Source organism: Rhagoletis pomonella, unplaced genomic scaffold (assembly GCF_013731165.1).
Source record: "Rhagoletis pomonella isolate Grant_MI unplaced genomic scaffold, Rhpom_1.0 Rhpom_scaffold_00013, whole genome shotgun sequence".
Taxonomy (NCBI): domain Eukaryota; kingdom Metazoa; phylum Arthropoda; class Insecta; order Diptera; family Tephritidae; genus Rhagoletis; species Rhagoletis pomonella.
This window is the reverse complement of record NW_023458567.1, coordinates 13220123-13221420: the sequence shown is the minus strand read 5'-3', so window position 1 is coordinate 13221420 and position 1298 is coordinate 13220123. Positions and strand designations below refer to the sequence as shown.

The following is a 1298-nucleotide window of genomic DNA, read 5'->3' as shown; positions in this document are numbered from 1 at the left end:
GGTTTCGGTTCGTAGACCCGACTGTTGGAAAAGAGTTTTTCTATGGCTTGGACATCTCGCTGAAGTTCTTACCTTTATTCAGAGATAGACCTGCCAAACATGGGTTTACCTTTTATTTATATTTGGCTACACGCTCTGCGTTTAAGTAAACTGGAAATGTTTAAGCGCCAATGGGTTTGATGTAAATTTGACTACCCTGCATGTTACATCCGCAACTCGTACTTCTTTTGGTATCTTGATTAAAAATTAATATTAAAGGTGTTAAAAACTTGATTTCATATAACATCAAGCTACCAAAAACCAACTCAAATTTTCATTAACAATCTAGAACGTCAGACCAAATTCATTTCATTGGCGTCATTACATTTTTTTTATTTCACTTTCTCATTTAAGAAAATGCACATTTCTACCCGCAAATTAAGCAAAAATTTCCCCCACAACAAGCTAATGCCAGTCATTGCTTCACCAGCAGCACAAATTGTTGCAAATGAGCCGCTGACCGAATTCCAAGACTTCTATGTGCTTTGGCTTATTGAAAATATATGTACGTATGCAGACTCCTTTTACTTCTTCTTGGGCTTAACAACGTTGTAGGCAATGATGAGACCAATCACAGCATATGTAGCCTTCGCCACCTGAATTATTAATTAAAGTTAGAAAGGTTTATATAATTTGTGGAATGCTCACATTAGCGCGACCACGCAATGTGTTGCCATTGAAGAGCGAAGACAGTCCACCACCCGATTTAGCACCCTCAGAATGTGAATCACCAGCCATTTTGCTGAAAAGCGATATAAGTTCTTTGAATAGCAATTACTAGATAATTAATAATTTTTTTATTGCACTTACCTCGAGTTTAGTTTAGCCTGTTTTGCGAATAGGATAAAATTTTCTTGCTACTTGCGTCAACTGTCAAATTTTCGTAAGTTATGTAAGTGCGAGTAGAGAATCTATCGGAATTAGTGATGTGCTGAATTGCCGGTACCTAATACTCGGTACCGAATACCTCAGAAAAATACTTCCATTTCGGTACCCAATACCGTTTCTATACATAATTGCAGCTTTTTGGCATTATTTTCAACAGAATATCTCTCAAAAAAGTTGTAGCGACTTTATTTGGACTATGAATATTATCCAAATTTAATACGAGTAAGAAGATGCTTCGGGTGGGCTTTAGTAGTCAGCCGCACCTTGTGTTTTAAGAAAACCAGGTGGAATTAACAAATGAAACTTGGTCAGGATGTTAAGGGAGGTATCCTCTAAAACATGTATAACTAAGAAATATATAAATAATATCA

At 36.4% G+C, this 1298-nt stretch overlaps 1 protein-coding gene across 1 annotated transcript; it reads right to left on the bottom strand.

Moving 5' to 3' along the window:
* Positions 1-321: 321 nt before the first annotated feature.
* On the bottom strand, positions 322-959 carry LOC118748832 (putative 60S ribosomal protein L33). Its single transcript, XM_036483532.1, has 3 exons — positions 850-959; positions 688-781; positions 322-635 (listed from the first exon to the last, which is right to left on the bottom strand). The coding sequence occupies exons 2-3, from the start codon at positions 775-777 to the stop codon at positions 564-566; spliced, it is 162 nt and encodes a 53-aa protein (XP_036339425.1). The 5' UTR covers positions 778-781; positions 850-959; the 3' UTR covers positions 322-563.
* Positions 960-1298: the final 339 nt, after the last annotated feature.

What these genes read in the sequence shown, in the direction of transcription:
- LOC118748832 (XM_036483532.1), bottom strand. Translation starts at nt 777, where the DNA reads ATGGCTGGTGATTCACATTCTGAGGGTGCTAAATCGGGTGGTGGACTG. An exon ending in CATTGCGTGGTCGCGCTAAT is followed by an intron (nt 636 to 687) that starts GTGAGCATTCCA and finishes TTAATAATTCAG; the next exon opens with GTGGCGAAGGCTACATATGC.